Source organism: Sorex araneus, chromosome 9 (genome assembly GCF_027595985.1).
Source record: "Sorex araneus isolate mSorAra2 chromosome 9, mSorAra2.pri, whole genome shotgun sequence".
Taxonomy (NCBI): domain Eukaryota; kingdom Metazoa; phylum Chordata; class Mammalia; order Eulipotyphla; family Soricidae; genus Sorex; species Sorex araneus.
This window is the reverse complement of record NC_073310.1, coordinates 34254279-34271953: the sequence shown is the minus strand read 5'-3', so window position 1 is coordinate 34271953 and position 17675 is coordinate 34254279. Positions and strand designations below refer to the sequence as shown.

Below are 17675 nucleotides of genomic sequence, written 5' to 3'. Positions count from 1 at the left end.
GAAAACAAAATTTTCTTAACTGTATATCAAGTACTATTATTTCCAAATAAATGTTGATAAGTTATTACATCCTAATTCCTATTAATTCACAACTAAGTGTCATATATACAACATACTCAAGTTCTTTACCTTGCATAGAACAGTAACAAAAACTCGGAAAACTGGATGGCCAAGACCAACAATGTTAAATCAGATTCATGAAATTCTGACAAGGAAAGCCAGGACCAAGGAACGGTTTTCTTTAAGAAACACTTCTATCAAACACAGCACAAAAGCAGAGTAATTAAATTGTTTATTTAATTTGGTACGTTTTATTTAGTTTAAGATCTGGGGCTGGTGAGATAGTACAGTGGGTACAGTGCATGGTCCCCTGTGCACTGCCAGGAACAATTCCGGAGTATAGTCAGGAGTGAGCCCTAAGCATCGCCAGGTGTGGCCCAAAAATCAAAATAAATAAAAACAAAGGAAAATTTTCAAGATCTATTAATGCACAACTGTTACTCCAAACTGAGATTTTCTGTGCTTTATATACACAAGATATAAGAACTTCCCTCTAACTATGGAATGTTAAACTGATACCCAAGACATTCAAAGCCTTCCATATTCAATATCCCATTCTTCTCTGGTTGTACCAAATATAAACAATCAACAAACAACTTCACCTCTTTGAAAAAAAAAAGCGTTTACACTTACAAAACGAGATAAGGCAGGATTCCCTCCTCTTAAGTGTTTCTAGAGCTACTAAAAAACTTGCATTGCCAAATAGTTGGTAAAGATGTTCTTCAGGATTGTGCAAGAAGGGAGACAAGGTGCAACGGTACACATGGGAGACGGCAGCAGTCAGACTTGGTTTCTCTTCACTGTCTCCTGCTGTGCCAGAGGCTGCCTTGCCTGGTTTTTCACTCTTCATTCTCTGAAGGCCTGTAGTTTCTTGGTTAGCTATGTTCACCTGCTTTCCCTTGGCTCCCCTCTTCCCTTTCGCTTGCACTTTTTTTTTGTCTAAAAACCTTGTTGAGCTTTGTTTTGACTTTTGTGGGGGCCACAGCCAGCTGTGTTCAGGCCTCACTCCTGGCTCTATATTCAGGGATCATTCCTGGTGGGCTCATGGGGCCATATGAGATGCCAGGAATCAAACAGGGATTGACTGTGAAACAGGGATTGACTGTATACAAGGCCAATCTGCAGTACTCTCTCTTCGGCCCCCTCCTGCAACTGATGGCACTCATGACTGATTAATTGGCTCATAGAGTATGAAAACAACTCACCTTGAGCTCACCTTATTCCTGAGAGGCCTGATGCAGTCAAGCCCCGACCAGAAGATACCAACAAGAAGTTCAGCTGACTTACCATCATGCTAATGCCAACAGAAGCCTGGGCCCCAGCCCTGAGCCCATCGGAAAGGTTTTCTGTCACTGAGCGCCCCAGCAGAGCAGTGTCTGATGAGAGGCGGTTAATCAATTCTCCTGTGCGCGTCTTGTCAAAGAAAGCGACCTCCTGCCTCAGAATGGAGGAGAACAGAGAAGCCCTCAATCTATTCACAATGCGCTGACCTGCCAAAGTAAACCAGGACAGTGTCAGTGTGGGAGCCTAGTGGGTAGATAGTGGCTTAGTCTGACCAAATCAGTCCTCCAGAGTTGCCAGAGCCCCTGAGGCACAGCTGGCGCCCTGCATCATTCCGGCGAGAACAGACTCGTGAGCCCTAGTAATGAGTACCATATTTTTCTTAGTAACTACTGACTATGGGTGTTGAGGAAAGGATACAGTAATAAAATAAACATAACGAAGAGATATTTTTAACATATTATTTACAACGAAGTTTTATGACATTAACTTTTCAAGACCTATCTTTGACCCTCCCTAGCAACCCTTTTCTGTATTGAACTTTTAAATGGGAAAACTAGTTAATTATCGACAAAGTACTTTATTAGCCAAATGGAGAGCAACTGCCTTAGACTGGTGTCCTGGACTCTATCCTTTCTGTGTTTGTCTTCTACCTATTAACAAGTCGGCCTAATCGCTAAAATACTGTCGAAATAGTGTCATCTCGGCTTGTGATTCTGAAAGGGAATAACAAGCATGGAGGGAATCAACAGATTCTGAAGCTCCTAGACAACTCAGAACTCCAGGTTTGGGTTTTGATGGGGGAAGGGGGGTGCAGTTAATGGGGGTAGAGTCTGGGGTGTGCCTGGTAGTGCTTACTGGCTCCATGCTCAGGGATTATTCTAAGTGGTGCTCAGGGAACAATGTGCAGTGCTAGGGATGGAACCTGGTTCTCCACACGCAAGGCAAGTGTCCTACCTGCTGTACTATCTCTTTGGCCTCCCCACTCTAGCTTCTTGATTGAGGACCTCTCTCATATCTCCCATAGGAGACATAGAGAAATAACTGAGGGGCTGGAGAGATACAGTGGAGAAGCAGCCCACCTGTGTTCTATCTCTGGCACCACATATGGTCCCATGAGTATCACCAGCAATAGTTCCTGAGAACAGAGCCAGGAGTAGGACCTGAGCACAGCTGGGTGTGATCCAAAAACTAAAGAAAAAAGTGAATTGAAATGAACGATCAATTGAAATAGCTCATAAAACTATCACATCTAGCCAGATATAGGATTCATCACGATTGACTGTGAAGCCAGGGAGTGAGGATAATACTGAGGTCTGTAGCACATGAAACTTGAGGCCCAGACAACCACTAGGACTCCACTACCTACATGTGCTCTAGGATGACTCGCTCACCCGAGATGAGGGACTCTTTACCTGAAGTTTGCATGAGGTAGACACGAACACCATTCGCAGCAGCACCGCAGAGAAACACACCACTGAGTGCCAGGCAGAACTGGGTCAAGCTGCTGCTGTATTCCACAGTGGGGTTGGTATAAATGACGTCAATTATCTTCCCCAGAAAGAAGGGAGCAGACATGGTGATCACACTGGACATGGCTAGAAACCCAACTGCAGCTGAAAAACACAAGCAACTCTCAGGTTCATTAGTGCTTCAGCAAAGTGGCAGACGCCGAGTCCCCACGCTGCCTTCCCAGTAAACTGTCAGTGCTGCTCTCAGTAGCTAGGTGCTTTCCTCCCTTAACGCCCGGAGACCCTATGGATTCTAAGGCCAGATACAAGTAATCCAGTACCCAACTAAAAGCAATGATGTTACCTTGGTCTGATCATCTCTTCCTTGGCAGGTACAACTGAGAACTCTAAAACTCTGTTCTGTCTTCCCTCCCCTCCCCTTTCCGTACATGTTGATCTCAGATGACATTTTCCCTATATTCATACTACATACATTATTATTCTTTGGCATCCAAACTGTATCTTAGTATGAAGGTAAAACCATGCAAATAAAGCTCTTGATTACAGCTAATGTCACAAAAACAGTTTAACATCTGAAAATCAGTTCCAGAGGCTGCAACGGTACAACAGGGAAACCGTCTGCCTTGCACGTGGCAGACCCAGGTTCCATCCCCAGCACCCCATATTCCATACATCTCTTGAGTACTACCAGGATAATTCCTGAGTGCAGAGCCAGGAGTCATCCATGACCATTACTGGGTGTGTCCCCAAAACGAAACAAAACAAAACAAAAATCAATTACAGATATTAACTATACATGTGGTATGCTCCTTCCTAATATTGCTTCTTTGGGGGAACGAAGCATCATAATATCAGCATTATATGAAAATAAATTGTGTTTGTATAATTGGTCATGATAATAAATAAGAAAACAATTATTCATTCAATACTCTAAAAAACACATGGGGGTGACTCTGGGGCCGCACACGCGTGCGGCCCCTCCGCAGCTGCACGAGCGTGAATCCAGACCCAGTTGAAGCAATTTCAACATGGGCAGCTACTTGCAGAATGTCTCCAGCCTGAGAACTAAGCCGAGACCCCATGCCCGCCCAGGAGGGGAAAGGTATTTCTCTCTCTCACCTGTCCCTTCCCGGGGATGAAGGGCGTGGGGACCGCCATATTATGACGACCACAGATGGGGTTTACAAGCTTGCAATGATCCAATATCCGGAAGAAATCTCCCTGGACTTAGTTGTTAAAGTACAGAAATCCAAAACCGCGTGGCCGCGCAACCTCATTTCTCTTCACAACAGGTCTGACTCTAGTGGGGTGCTCCTAACAATAATGGTGAGGTTTGTGTTGAAATATTGAATGGAATGTAACCAAAGTAAATAGAAAGTAAAGTGAAATTTATTAGTTACAAGGCGGGGTGGGGGGGTGCAGGGGTGGGCGGGATGGGAGGTGTACTGTGGTTTTTTTTTTTGGTGGTGGGATATGGGCACTGGTGAAGGGATGGTTGTTTCAGCATTGTCTGACTAAGACTTAAGCCTGAAAGCATTGTAATTTTCCACATGGTGATTCAATAAAATAAAACTCTTATTTAAAAAAAAAACCACATGGGAATCTTGTCCGAAATGAAAACATTAATAAATTCAATTAGGAATAACACATGTCCTAGATAACCACAATCATAATAAGAGGAATGCAAATTTAAACTACAAAGATATACCATTCTCCATCTATTATATTGGAAAAGATTAAATATTTTGGCAAAAAATTTAAACTTTTCCTCCCTTCAGTGGAAAGGATTGAAGAAATAGTACAGCAACAGAGTTTGTCTTGTATGCAGCCAACCCTGGTTCATTCCCCAATACCACATAGTATGCAGTCACCAGAGTGTTACGAGTGATCCCTGATCATAGAGCCAAGGGTAAGTTCTGAGCACTTCTGGGCCTGCCAAACAAAACAAACTTATTTTATATAGCAGGTAGGGTGCTTGCCTTGCAGGCAGCTGACCTGGGTTCAATCTCTGGCATCCCATAAGGTCTCCTGAGCCCTATCAAGTGTGGTCCCTGAGTGCAGAGCCAGGAGTAATCTCTGAGCATGATGGGCATGGCCAAAAAAAAAAAAATTAAATTGTCAGTGGGAATGCAAACTGACATAAGGGCAATGAAGAGTTATGTGATCATACTGGTCAAACTGTAAACGCAAAGTTGGACTGATCTGGCAATGTCATATCGAACCTAGACATAGTCATTACAATAATATATATGTCTGCAAAGTATTCACGGTGGTCAAAATATTCAAATGATATAAACACCTATCAATGGGAACAAGTTAAACCAGTTATGGAGCATTTATTTGATGAACACCATGCAGTCATTTAAAAGCATAGCTTAAACATAAAGCAAGATTCTTTATTTAAAAAGTCCAGGACTGGGGCTGGAGCAATAGTACAGCGGGTAGGGCGTCTGCCTTGCACGCAGCCAACCCAGGTTCAAATCCCAACATCCCACATGGTCCCCTGAGCACCGCCAGGAGTAATTCCTGAGTGCACAGCCAGGAGTAACCCCTGTGCATTGCCAGGTGTGACCCTAAAAGCAAAAAGCAAAAAAAAAAAAAAAAAAAAGTTGATGGTTAATGATGAAAGATAATGAAGATAAAAATATTTTAAAAAGTCCAGGACAAAATAAATAAATAAATAAATAAATAAATAGTAATTAATTGATTAAAAGTCCAGGACACAAATTTGTGAGGTTTCTTGCTTTTTTTTTTTTTGAGTCAAACCCAGTGGTGCTCTGGGATCACTCCCAGCTCTGTGCTCAGGGGTCACTCCTGATGGTGTTCAGGGGACCATGCAGTTCTGGGGATTAAACCGAGGCCCCCTGCATACAAAACATGGACTCTAAACAGTTATCTCCAGCTCACTTACTAATTTTTCAAGTCTACACAGAAAATCTCCAGGAGAGCAACAGGAAGTATAACACAGGCTCCTTCTGAAAAGTGGCAGTAGCTGTCTGGGAACCACTGGGGGTTAGTACGGGCAGTATGAGGTGGGGAAAAACTCTGGTGAAGAGTTTGGTGTTCAAGCATGGTATATATGAAACCCAATCATTAACAGTATTGTATTTACAATACACAGTGCCTAAAATTTTTTTTAATTTTAATTTTAATACAGGAATTGAGCCCCAGAAGGTGAGAGCTTCTAACATCCTAAGCAGCAATTTCTTTTCTATTTGTGTTTGCTTAATGCTAACACTTTAGTTTAAGGTAGTACTCTTATGTAACAACAGCACTGGTTACTCAGTTGACAAATAAGAGTTTTAAGAGAAATGCAAGACTTTTAAGTAGAGAACATTTGAGACAATCTTTCTCTCCCCTCCAGATCTTGTAATATCCTCTTCTCATGGAAGCCTACTCCAATAACCTTATATAAAACAGAGGTATTTGGGCTGGAGCGATAGCACAGCAGGTAGGGCATTTGCCTTGCATGCAGCTGACCCGGGTTCAATCCCTAACATCCCATATGGTCCCCTGAGCACCGCTAGGAGTAATTCCTGAGCGCAGATCCAGGAGTAACCCTGCACATTGCCAGGTGTGACCCCCCAAAAAAATTAAAAAATAAAATAAAATAAAACAGAGGTATTCAAGGACTGAGAATACTATTCAATGGTAGTGCTTATGCCTAGAATGCCTAAGGCACTGGCTTCAATCCCTAAAAAAAAACCCAACCAGATACTCAAAACTGCCTGATTCACATCCTCTTCATTTTCCTCCAGCCATTCTCCACCTTCTCCACCTTCTCCACCTTCTGACATCTAAATAAATATCCCACTTACTTACTGTCTCTCCATTAAAACATAAAAGATTGTTTTCTGCTTTTTTGTTCATTTTTGTTTGGGGTCCATACCTGGGGGTGCTCAGGGCTTACTCCTGACTTTATTCTGGTGCTACTCAGGAGACCAAATTGAATGCCAGGGATCAAACCCAAGGAAAGCACCCTATCCACTACACTACTGCTCTGGCTCCATTACCTGTTTTGTTCACAACACATAAGACCAAACAACTAGCAGAAACTCAACAAAGATCTGCTGAATGAAGGAAGAAATAAAATTGAACTCTGGCAAAGACAGCATAAAAGGATATCAGACCAAAGGTCTTCAACAGCCTCAATCTTAGAGAGGTGAGCGAGCTCACAGGTCACATGATGCAGAACCTCACTCAGATTTAACCTGTCTTCCTCGTCTTTGCACATTCCAAACATTGGAAAACAGCAGGGGCCTAGCTGAGAGATCAGGCTGTCCCTAAAGCGAAAAAGACTGTAGGGTTAGAGCTGGAGCAGGGACCTTGTGATGTAGAGGAGGAAGAATAATGAGAAATAAAGTGGGTTAATAGAGGCTGGGCGATAGAACAGCGGGGAGGGCGTTTGCCTTGCACTCGGTCGATCCAGGTTCGATTCCCAGCATCCCGTATGGTCCCCTGAGCACCGCCAGGAGTAATTCCTGAGGGAAAAGCCAGGAGTAACCTCTGCTCATCGCTGGGTATGACTCAAAAAGCAAAAATAAATTCACTGTCACTGTGTCATCCCGTTGCTCATCGATTTGCTCAAGCAGGCACCAGTAACGTCTCCATTGCGAGACTTGTTGTTACTGGTTTTGGCATATCGAATACGCCACAGGTAGCTTGCCAGTGCTATGCGGGCGGGATATTCCCGGTAGGTTGCCGGGCTCTCCGAGAGGGGCAGAGGAATCGAACCCGGGTCAGCCGCGTGCAAGGCAAATGCCCTACTACTGTGCTATCACTACAGTGGTGTTGGTGGTATAGTGGTGAGCATAGCTGCCTTCCAAGCAGTTGACCCGGGTTCGATTCCCGGCCAACGCACACAGTCAAAAATAAATAAATAAAAATAAATAAATAAATAAATAAAAATAAATAAATAAAAATAAGTAAAGTGGGGTGATAGCAGTTCCAGATTATAAAGTAGAACTGGAATTTTGCAGTAAGGCAGATTTGATTTAAAAGGCCTTTGTGTTAGAGATGATGATTTTCTCTACTGAATCGTAGATATTGCATTTTTAGGTGCCTAAAAAATCACTTCTTTTCTTTCTTCCTTTTTTTCATATTTATTTATATTTTTGGGCCACACACAGCACTTCTCAGGGTTTATTCCTGGCTCTACACCCATAAAAAACTTCTGGCAGTGCTCAGGAGATCATATGGGATGCTGCGATCAAACTGGATCAGCAACATGAAAGGCAAGCACCCTACCTGTTGTACTATCTCTCCGACCCCCTTTTCTCTTTCTTTCTTTTTTGTGGTATCAGGGACCAAGTTCAGGCAAGCCTTCTTCCTCTAGGCCACTACTCAGGCCCACAAAGAAACATTTCTATGGCTGCAGTGATGTGGAATAGTGAATTACAGGTTATATGCCAAAGTGAATTAACGTATATGCTGGAAAAGGAAAAAAGATACAAGGGGACTAGTAGGAAGCAGAGTATTTACAAAACTTGCCAGGTTCATGGCCAATATGTAGAACAAAGACCAGAGCCCTGGCACATCTAGCAGAAGGTCTGTCTGTGTGCTGAAAGGCTTGGGGCCTGTGCTATATTAGCAGAGAGATGTCTGCCTCTGCTACTAGCATTTGCTGTCCTGTAAATAAGACATAGTAGAAGCCATAAAAGTAATTAAAAAATTTCTATCTTCCATAATAAGAGTAAAATGGGGGCAGCTGGAATGATAGCATAGCGGGTAGGGTGTTTGCCTTGCACGCGGCTGACCCGGGTTTGATTCCCAGAATCCCATATGGTCCCCTGAGCACCGCCAGGGGTGATTCCTGAGTGCAGAGCCAGGAGTAACCCCTGTGCATCGCCAGGTGTGACCAAAAAAAAAAAAAAGCAAAACAGAAGAGTAAAATGGAACAGACAAAATTAAGTTTAATAAAATGTTATTCAATCCAACATATCTAAAATACTAATTGACCTGTAATATAATTGACCGGTCAATATAATTGATCAAAATACTAATTGACCTGTAATACAACATAAAAAATATAATAAGTGGCATATTTTCACTATTTTTATATTAAGTCCTTTCAAAATCTTACGTATATATTTTTTTAATTTATTTATTTTTTATTTAGTGAATCACCGTGAGGGTACAGTTACAGATTTACACATTTTCACGCTCGTGTTTCCCTCATACAATGTTCGAGAACCCATCCCTCCACCAGTGCCCATTCTCCACCACCAATAAACCCAGTATCCCTCCCACCCCCCAATCCCATCTCCCCCCACCCCACCCTGCCTCTGTGGCAGGATATTCCCTTTTGTTCTTATGTATATTTTACAGTTAGGGACTGGAGTGATAGCATGGCGGGTAGGGCGTTTGCCTTGCACGCGGCCGACCCGGGTTTAAATCCCAGCATCCCATATGGTGCCCTGAGCACCGCCAGGAGTAATTCCTGAGTGCAGAGCCAGGAGTAACCCCTGTGCATCGCCAGGTGTGACCCAAAAACCAAAAAAAAAAAAAAAAAAAGTATATTTTACAGTTAAATGAACTCTGACTAGAACATTTTACAGAATAGTTGAAAAAGGCTAATGCTTTCAGAAATTTCCATAGCTGGTCTTTCCAACTATCCCCAAATTTCTGGAACAATCCCCATCTCAAAGGTGCATCCTCCCTTACCATCAGGACTGATCTACCTTATCAGAACCTTTGTTCTGACTTGGCTTCTGCAAATAGTCATTCTAACCATTCCTAGCTTTCTCCTTGACAGCTGAGTTCCCTGCTGTTATCACGCAATACATACTGGTCAGGTCAGGTCACAGCTTCGTAAATGTTAGCTGCAAACTTTGCACAAGCTCCTGGTGAGCATCTGCTTCTAAGGATAGTTCTAATCTCAAACCTCACAGACTCTTATCAGTAATTTAAGCGAGAGACCCAAAGTGGAAGTGGAGGGAAACCAAGCTTCCACAGTTTACCTAGAAACTTGCTGGGGTAATCAGCTGGTAAGTATCATGCTCACCACACAGAGAATCCAGGTAGGCACCAACTTTGCACTCTCACAGTTCCCTATGGATCCACAGCTCACTCTTAGAATTGGTCCCCCGCATCTAGTTCATAGAATCTAGTGAATAGAACCCTCAATAGGTTTCTTCCATCTGCCCCATACAGCAAGAGTCACTTCTTATCTTATAGGGCCACAGGGGCTCCTCAGTGAGCGCCTGCATTTTTTTTTTAATTGAATCACCATGAGCTACAGTTACAAAACTTTCATGTTTGAGTTTCAGTCATACAATGATCGAACACCCATCCCTCCACCAGTGTACATTTTCCACCACCAATGTCCCCAGGATCCCCCCCTCCCCCGCCTTCCACACCTCCCCCTGCCTCTATGGCAGACAATTTCCCTCTTTCTCTGTACTTATGGGCATTATGGTTTGCAATACAGATAATGTGAGGCCGTCACGTTTGGTCCTTTATCTACTTTCAGCACACATCTCCCACTGCATTTTTTTTTAAGCAAAAGGGATAAGACAAGAATTATCAGTGAAAAAAAGACTGGAGAGTAACTTTGCAGGTCACAGCTATAGGAAGATAGCCACAAATTCTTCACAAAGTGAGACACAGGGAGAAGCAGGGGTTCCTTTAGAAGAGGAATGGAAATAATGCTAAAACTGACCCCACCTCTATAAATATTTGAAGCCCATTTTTAAAGTTGCCAATACAAATGATCTAAGGTCAGAGTCTTAGGTTACACGGTATAGGTACCATCATCATAAGGGTACCTATACTGTGTAACCTAAATCATCCACAAACCTTAAACCTTTATCATCCACAAACTGCTAAAGACAGATAATAAAATTTTTAGTCAAATGCACAGCTGAACTGTGTGGGGGAACCACATCCAGCTGTGCTCAGGGCTTACTACTGCCTCTGTACTCAAATATCACTCCTGGCATTGCTCAAAGGACCAAATGGGGAAGTGGGGTTCAAACCCAGGTTGGCTGCATGCAACGCAAGCGCCTTACCTTCTGCTGCACATCTATCTCTCTGGTTCCACATAGGTGAATTTTGAAAAAGTCATTTGTATTTATTTTATTAAATTCAAATTAACAAATTCAAACTAACATTAGAATTCATTTTTTTTCAACCTAAGAGCCGGAGTGATAGTATAGCAGGTAAAATGTTTGCCTTACAACATGCTAATACAGGTTCAGTCCCAGGCAGCACATGTGATCCTCTAGATCTGGCAGGAGTGATCTCTGAGCGCAGAGCCAGAGTTAACCCTGGCACAACCAGGTAGGAGATCCCCACCTGACACACACACACACACACACACACACACACACACACACACACACACACACACAGAAAAAAGACTCTAAGACCAGGAAACATCTTAAAGGGCCAGTGTACACGTTTTGCCCATGTTGCCACCACCAGGAACTATTTCCAAGCACAGAGTTGGGAGTAGTCCTTCAGCACCACTGGATGTGACTCAAAAACAAACACACACACAAAAATACATATTGCCAGTAATACAAACAGATGTGCCAACTTCCCAGGCTACCCTTATGATGATGGTATGAAGTGAATAATGATACCTCCCCACCCCCTCCCAGCCCTCACACAGACTTTCTCCTTTAAAAAGATTTTTAATTTGGGCCCCCCACACCTGGCAGTGTTGAGGAACCTAAGATCAAACATGATGCTCTGCATGCTCCTCTCCTTGGAGCCATGTCTGGAGTCCCTGACAGACTCTTTGCTTTGTTTCGGGGGCCACACCTGGCTGTGCTCTGGGCTTATTGCTGACTCTGCTCAGGAATCGCTCCTCATAGGCTCAAAGGACCATATGCAATGCCAGGGGTTGAACTTGAGTCCGCTCCTCGTAAGGCAAGCGCCTTAACTGCCATACTATTGGTCTGCCCATCCCCCAACCCTGCACCCCACTGCCCTGCTCCTAGTATTTCATCTCAATTACACAAATGCCAACATCCAGGTTAACTTCAATACATAATAGCTAATGAGTTCTGCAGAAACCATATGTCCTAATAAGGGTTATTTTTTATTAGATTTGCTCAGAACATAACATATATATTGTCTGTTAAAAAATTTTTTAGGGGCTGGAGTGATAGCACAGCGGGTAGGGCGTTTGCCTTGCACGCGGCCGACCCGGGTTCGATTCCCAGCATCCCATATGGTCCCCTGAGCACCGCCAGGGGTAATTCCTGAGTGCAGAGCCAGGAGTGACCCTTGTGCATCGCCAGGTGTGACCCAAAAAGCAAAAAAAAAAAAAAAAAATTTTAAATAAACCAACTCTAGACTTATTTCCTCAAATTATGTGTTCACAATTATTCCATGCAGCCAAATAGCACCCCCCTTCTTCTTCAAAAAAAAAAAGGTGTAATTCTTTTTTTTTTTTCTTTTTGGGTCACACCCAGCGATGCTCAGGGGTTACTCCTGGCTTTGCACTCAGGAATTACTCCTGGCGGTGCTTGGAGGATCATATGGGATGTCGAGGATCGAACCCGGGTCAGCTGCGTGCAAGGCAAACGCCCTACCCGCTGTGCTATCGCTCCAGCCCCAAGGAGGTGTAATTCTTGCCTTACTTAAGACTGCTTTAACATACAAGCATGGCAGGACAAGTAATGGGCGACAGGTTGTGGGAATGGTCACCGGAAAGGCAAGGCTGAAATTCTTCAGGGCTAAGTGTGCGTGAGCAAAGTCTGCAGCTGGAAAACCTTCCTGATAACTTGCCACAGAGCAGGAGGGGGAGTGCAGTTAGGACACAGTTAGGACACAGAGAGGACCACTATGACAGTGATTGTTGGAAATGATCACTCTGAACAAGAACTGAGTACTGAAAGGAGGTAAAGTGATACACATGTTATCCTTTCAGTAAAGTATTATGAACCACAGTGCTAAAAGGAAATAGAGACAGACAGACAGACAGACAGACAGACAAGTGTTTGCCAGAGTAAGGTTGCGGGGTGGGGAGGGGAGGCAGGAGGAAAACTGTGGATATTGGTGGTGGGAAACATTACTGGATAAGGGATTGGTGTTGGAACATTTTAGTCTAAAACCCAATTATGAACAACTTTGTAACTGTAATTCACATAGTGATTCAATTAATAAAAAAAACCTTTCTGACAGATGTCATTAATTTAATGTCAATTTAATATCAATAATTTAAACTACAAAACAAATAAAACTACAAAACAAAACATTCCTTATGGTTTCCTTATGTTTACTTAGATTTGGGAAGACCCTGCAGTGCCCAGGGTCTCTAAATTTAGGGCTCCATCTGGTCTTGGGCCTATCATCATAGTCTTTGGTAAGGGCGCTCTGGACTCCTACTAAGGTGCCCCCACACCTCCACACACACACACACACATACATAAACACATCAGATGGAAAGATGAATCTGACACTGTCACTGTCATCCCGTTGCTCATTGATTTGTTCGAGCGGGCACCAGTAACGTCTCTCATTGTGAGACTTATTGTTACTGTTTTCGGTATATCCAATACACCACAGGTAGCTTGCCAGGCTGACACAGCTCATCTTAATGGCTTACAGTGAGGGTACCTAGTCTCAACGTTTTCTTTTAAAGGCAGGAGAGAGAGTACAGCAGGTAGGGCGCAAGTCTTACAAAGCCCACCCAGGTTCAATTCCCAGCATCCTATTGACCACCAGGAACAATTCCTGACAACAGAGCTAGGAGTTAAGCCTTGAGCACCTCCAGGGGTAGCCCCCCAAACAAACAAACAAAAATATTTATTTTAGGGTCAGAGAGCACACTGCGTATGAAGTGGGCCAAGATTCCATCCCAGGCAGTGTTGATTTTTCTGCAAGTGTTCAGTAACTTCCTGCTTTCTACTCTGGTAGAAGCATGTGAAGTACATTAGAAAGATTTAGATCGTTTTTTTTTTTCCTTCGCACAACCAAAATATCGTTGGTTATTTCCTATTAGCCTAAAGCAAACGATGTTGCCAAAACAAGTATACGTGCCTAAGACCAAACGAGGGTATTTTTTTACAAAACTTTTTTTTTTTTTTAACGAGAAGGAAAATCCCAGCGGATTCTGAGAAGGCTGGCAAAGCCAAAGCGAAACAAACTCAAAGATTCCGATAAAGAATTCGAATTGTGCGCTGAACGCTAAGAAAACAAACAGAAAACAAATCTGCAAACGGGTTTCCAGCCTGAACCCGAGTGCCCTGGTGAGAGGGGATGAGCTTTCCGTTCCAACTACTAGGTAGAAACCCCCACCCCACCCCCACCTCCCGCCCAGGTTAAGTTCTGGACCTTCCCGCGGTGTCATAAGTGACCCCTGGCAGCGGCAGCAGCAGCAGCAGCAGCAGCAAAAGAGGGTCTCCACTCGGTGGCCCCAGCATCAGACCCGCGGGCCTTACCTGTCAGTCTCCAACGCTCGGGGTACGCCAGCCTCAAGAGTTTCTGGGCTTCCGAGCGCCCGGCCCCGGCGGGGCGCAGCCCGGAATCGTTCGGGGCAGGCGCTGATGCCGAGGGCAACGTCGGTCCGCGGCGCCAGGCCTCGTTCCCGGCCCGGGCAGTGACCGCTGCTGGACCAGCCGGGACCCCCGTGCGCGGCGCCAGGAGAGCGCCGGGGGGTCGCGCCCCGGGCCACAGCAGCCGCGCGAGGCCCGCTCCGCCGCCGCCGCCGCCGCGGCCCCCCGCGCCCGCATGCTGCCCGCTGCTCGCCCAGCGGCGCGGGCTCCGCGCGGCTCCCGCGCCCCCGAGGAGCCACGGCCCCGCGGCCCAAGGTCGCGCCGGCCCCGGGTCAGTCGGCACCGGCCGCGGGCCCCGAACGCGACAGGCCGGCGGCCGGCGCAGCAGCAGCCACAGCGGCCAGGCTGGGGGCGCGTGCATGGCGCCGCGTCCGAGCGCTGCCTCGCCCGCCGAGCCCCGCGAGCACCGCGCCGGGGGAGGACCCTCCCGGCCCCACCGAGCGGAGGGCGTGGACGCGGCGCCGCCCGCCGCCCCGCCCGCTGTCACCCGCCGTCGCGCGCCTCATCGGGCCTGCGTCCCCAGCGCGCTGCCCCCGGGCCGAGCCCGCCCCCGAGGGCGGCGGAGCGACCCTGCACCGCGCTCGCCGCCGAGCCCCCCACCCCCACCCCAACACACCACGCCGCCGCCTCGCTGCCCGCCGGCAGCGCCCCCTGTCGGGGAACCACAAGCGGGTCCTAGGGAGAGCCCCGAGAACCAGGCGCGCGGCCTTGCTCGAGCGCGCGCGCGCATGCGGGGGAGCGCGCACAGCTCCCTCGCGACTCTCCCGCTGGACAGGCGCCACCCAAACTGGGGCAGGTCCTGTCACCGCAGGTCTGGGCGGGGAGTAGGAGGCTGCCGGACAGGACATGGTGGAGGGTAGCGCAGCTCTGGGAAGCGCGTGGAAAAGGTGATCCTCGGATAAGAAGTTTGCAAAACTGAGAAGAGAACGGTCATTTCGTAACGCAAGTGGCAAAGCTACCTGGGCCTTGGTGTTTGAAGCAAGGGAAGACTTACAAGGAAAACCTAGCCCGGGAGGCCTGGAACCCGGCCGCGACCCGAGGAAGATGTATTCCCGGGGTCTGTTAGGAGCCTACCTAGGGTTTCAGTGTAAAGTCGTAGGGGAGAAAAATGGATAGATTTTTGTAAATTTGTAAATATTTTTATAGGGCTGGGAAGAGGGTAAGATTAGTGTAAAACATTGAGTTGGTTGCAAAAATGCATGGCTTAAAAACAAAAATTCTCGGGGCTGGAGCAATAGCACAGTGGGTAGGACGTTTGCCTTGCACGTGGCCAACCCAAGTTCGATTTCCAGCATCCTATATGGTCCCCCAAGCACTGCCAGGGGTAATTCCTGAGTACAGAGTCAGGAGTAACCCCTGTACACCGCCAGGTGTGACCCAAAAACCAAACAAAAACAAAAATTCAAAACACTGAAACAAGGTGGCTTAGTCAAGAGGGGAAGTGAGGGAAATAGCCTCCAGAAAAGGCCTTCCACCTCTCTGTTTGGCCCACTTGGCTATCAGGGAAATGGCTGGCATTAATTCGGAGTGTTGAAATCCGATCAAGCTGTGCTTAAATCCACTTATTCGGTTTTTATTTTTTATTTGTTTGTTGGTTGGTTTGGGGGCCACATCCAGCAATGCTCAGGGGTTAGTCTTGAGCACTCAGTAATTGCTTCTGGCCGTGTTCTGGGGTACGGGGTGGGGGGGGTGTTTTGAGGATCAAATCAGGTCAGCTGCATGCAAGGCAAGAGCCCTACTTAATGAACTACCTTCTCCAGCCCCTGAAGTCCACTTATTCTAGGGGTGTAGAACAGTGTGTTCATACCCTTCCGCCCCCACCCCCATCCCTCACCCCAGTTCTTGAGCTGTGACTCAGACTAGAGTCCACTGCAGGAAAGGAAAGTCAGCCTTACCCTCCACAAGCATTACAGATACAATGGGTTTCCTCACAGAAAAGAATCTGAGGAGGCGAAGTAGTCAAGCAAGATAGTTTTCCTTGTGATACCCGTTCAAGAGAGAACTTGGGCTGCTCCAGAGGGAGAAAAAGCAAGGAACAGCTTTCCTGAGAATGCTATACACAAACTTCTCCAGATTGTCTTGGCCTGGAGTTATCTGCATACATTAACATCTGGGCTTTACCTCGGGTCATGCATGCATGAATGTTAACCTATGTTAATCTATCTAATGTTAATGTACTGTCTCGCCTTCATCTCCAAAGAGTTCAAGATTTGCATCTCAATGGAATGTGTTCTTTATGCCTTGGGCTACTTCACAGCTAAATGATTTCTTCCTAAATTTTATTATTTCTCAAAAGCTCATTACCAGCCACCTCCATCTAAATGCAACAAAAAAAAAATACTTTAATACTGAATCACTGTATCACTGTCATCCCATTGATTATCGATTTGCTCGAGCGGGTCCAGTAACGTCTCCATTCATCCTAGCCCTGAGATTTTAGCAGCCTCTCTTTACTTGTCCTTCCCAATGGTGCCACATTAGACTCTTCAGGGTCAGGGGAATGAGACCCATCATTGTTACTATATTTGGCATATGAATACGCCACAGGGAGCTTGCCAGGCTCTTCCCAGTATGAGCAGTAAATTCTTGGTAGCTTGCCAGGTTCTCCAAGAGGGAGAACTAGGCTATCAAATGTTTTGGGAACTTAGTTTTATAGTCTCTGAATGTTGGCCATTGATGGGATTACATGGCACTGGGGGCAGTTTCTGGGTGTGACTGCCTACCTACTGGAAAATGGGGAATCTGGGTGGAAGAGGCCCAGTCCCGATCAAAGCAGCCTTGGAGATCTTGGCCCCGGGTCCCGCACACCCAGGTTTCTCTGCCAGATCCTTCATGCATGAGGCTCATCCGAACATGTGGAGAGTGGCCATGAGTAGTTTAAATACAGTAGTTTAAAAATCAAATTTAATGAACATGTGGAGAGTGGCCTTGAGTAGTTTAAATACAGTAGTTTAAAAATCAAATTTAATGAACATGTGGAGAGTGGCCTTGAGTAGTTTAAATACAGTAGTTTAAAAATCAAATTCATGAAGCAGAATCCACCTCTGTATTAGTGCAATCAAGAAGCAGGCAGTTGGCAGCTGGCCTAATCTGCCAATTTGTTTTCTTAGCACAGCAGATAGGTTGTTTGCCTTGCACACGGCTGACCCAGATTCGATTCCTCCATCCCTCTCAGAGAGCCCGGCAAGCTACCGAGAGTATCCTGCCCGCATGGCAGAGCCTGGCAAGCTACCCGTGGAGTATTCAATATGCCAAAACCAGTAACAACAAGTCTCACAATGGAGACGTTACTGGTGCCCACTCGAGCAAATAGATGAACAAAGGGACGACAGTGCTACAGTGCTGCTATTTTAAA

General features: G+C 45.9%; 1 protein-coding gene and 1 non-coding gene across 2 annotated transcripts in view; one reads left to right on the top strand and one right to left on the bottom strand.

The window, feature by feature from the left end:
* ABCB10 (ATP binding cassette subfamily B member 10) overlaps positions 1-14879 on the bottom strand; it is a 43969-nt gene extending 29090 nt beyond the window's left edge. Inside the window, exons 1-3 of the mRNA XM_055147325.1 lie at positions 14207-14879; positions 2757-2957; positions 1348-1550 (exon numbers count right to left, since the gene is read on the bottom strand). Coding sequence (XP_055003300.1) covers positions 1348-1550; positions 2757-2957; positions 14207-14681 — 879 coding nt within the window. The 5' untranslated portion in view covers positions 14682-14879. The remainder of the gene's footprint in view (positions 1-1347; positions 1551-2756; positions 2958-14206) is intronic.
* On the top strand, positions 7602-7673 carry TRNAG-UCC (transfer RNA glycine (anticodon UCC)). The gene has a single exon. It is a non-coding gene; the product is annotated as a tRNA-Gly (tRNA).
* Positions 14880-17675: the final 2796 nt, after the last annotated feature.